General features: G+C 36.7%; 1 protein-coding gene across 1 annotated transcript; it reads right to left on the bottom strand.

Moving 5' to 3' along the window:
* Positions 1 to 1,058: 1,058 nt before the first annotated feature.
* On the bottom strand, positions 1,059 to 1,478 carry LOC139902610 (uncharacterized). Its single transcript, XM_071885220.1, has one exon. It carries the CDS (start codon positions 1,476 to 1,478, stop codon positions 1,059 to 1,061), a length of 420 nt encoding a protein of 139 aa, XP_071741321.1.
* Positions 1,479 to 1,724: the final 246 nt, after the last annotated feature.

Below are 1,724 nucleotides of genomic sequence, written 5' to 3'. Positions count from 1 at the left end.
ATTAGCTTACCCCTCTCGTTGTTTATCTTTTTAGATGCAGGTGTGGACAAGGGCAAGGGGTTGTTGGGCACTAGGTGTCCCTTGATGATGTTATGTTGGAGCTTTTGGAAGTTGGCCTAGCGTTTTGGGTAGTTTAGTCCCAAACCATGCTCGATGTGTTGTTTGGTTTAAAACTATCATTTTTGTATTGGTCAAACTTGTATCTCATTCGTTAATGGCCTTTGTGCCTTTTGTAAACACTAAAACTTGTTGTATGTTCCAACGAACGTGTGGAATGATTACATATTTAATTGGTGCGTAAATGTGTATTATTTTAAAAAAAAAATTATCGTATGGAATACGGGTTGGGTTGTTTCAATCATCATGTCGTTTTTACAAGTTTTAACGTTCGTGAATCGTCGGACAAACTGGGTGGTCAAATGTTAACACAAAATCCTTTTCAATTAATCAAGTCTTAACAAGTTTGATTGCTTAACATGTTGGAAACATTTAATCATGTAAATATCAATTTCATTTAATATATAAAAACATGGAAAAGTTCGGGTCACTACAATTATGATTTCTAACTTAGCGCATGCTTATTTATTTTTTTTGAAAAGCTAACATAACTTTCTATTGATAAACCGAAATGTACAAAAAACCTTCAAGCCTGAGACTATGGAGTCGACAAAACAAAACACACGAGAGCTAATTACAATGGAAACTATCGAGACTAGTAACAGAAAAACATGAGAATAACACGAGAAATACAAGGAATTCGATCAACCCGGGTCTACAATTAAGTTTGGGCTTGAGATCCACTGCAGCCATTCGAAAAATCTGTTCTTCACCCGACTGCATATCCAATCGAAGCTACGAGATTGTATTTCTTGGTAGGCGATAGGTACCATCCATTTTTGGTTCCGAAAAAGTATTCTATTTCTATTTTGCCAAATGATGTACGAAGATACCCAAACACATGCTTGCCAAAGTTTTTTGGATTGTCCAGTATATCCGCAACCATTGCTCACTGTTAGGATGTCCTTAACCAAACCATTTGGACGTAATTGAGAGATCCACTAACAATGTACACGACCCCATATTTCCAAGGCAAATGAGCAGTGTAGTAGAGTATGATCCAAGGTCCCGATATGATTTTCGCATATTGGGCATCTAGTCGAATCGAGATCAATACCTCTTTTTTCAAGTTCGGTTCTAACCGAAAGTCTATTTTTTAGGACTTGCCACACAAATATTTCAACTTTTTGTGGTAAGAAGTTGTTACGTAGTGTTGAAGTTGTTGCAGCTTCTGATGAAAGTCTCATGGTTATTAACTCCGTAAGTACACTAGTATGGAAATGTCCTGAACCATGAAGCGACCATTTCCATTCATCTTTCCCATTATGACTGAACTCGTAAGCAGCTATTTCATCTTTAATGCAATTTAGTTCTTCAAGCGATCTTCCAGAAGGGTGTCTGAACCAATTCCAAGACAACATCGTTGATGTTTCGTTTCTTATTACCCAAGTGCATATTTAGATGCTTCAAACCTGCAAGTGCATATTTAGATGCTTCAAACCTGTAAATTCTGTTGAATCTTTTGCATAGTGGATGGCTACCGAGCCATGAATCTTTCCAAAATAGAGTGCTATCTCCATTGTTAATCACTTTGACAAAAGAATTAGCGAACACGATATCCAATTTTTCTAGTTCAAGTTTAATGTGTTTAACTCAAACAGAGTTAG

Source organism: Rutidosis leptorrhynchoides, chromosome 1 (assembly GCF_046630445.1).
Source record: "Rutidosis leptorrhynchoides isolate AG116_Rl617_1_P2 chromosome 1, CSIRO_AGI_Rlap_v1, whole genome shotgun sequence".
Lineage (NCBI taxonomy): Eukaryota > Viridiplantae > Streptophyta > Magnoliopsida > Asterales > Asteraceae > Rutidosis > Rutidosis leptorrhynchoides.
The sequence above is the reverse complement of the archived record's forward strand: the minus strand, read 5'-3'. Positions and strand labels throughout refer to the sequence as shown.

Excerpts from the sequence above, each read along its gene's own strand:
- LOC139902610 (XM_071885220.1), bottom strand. The coding sequence starts at position 1,478 with ATGTTGTCTTGGAATTGGTTCAGACACCCTTCTGGAAGATCGCTTGAA.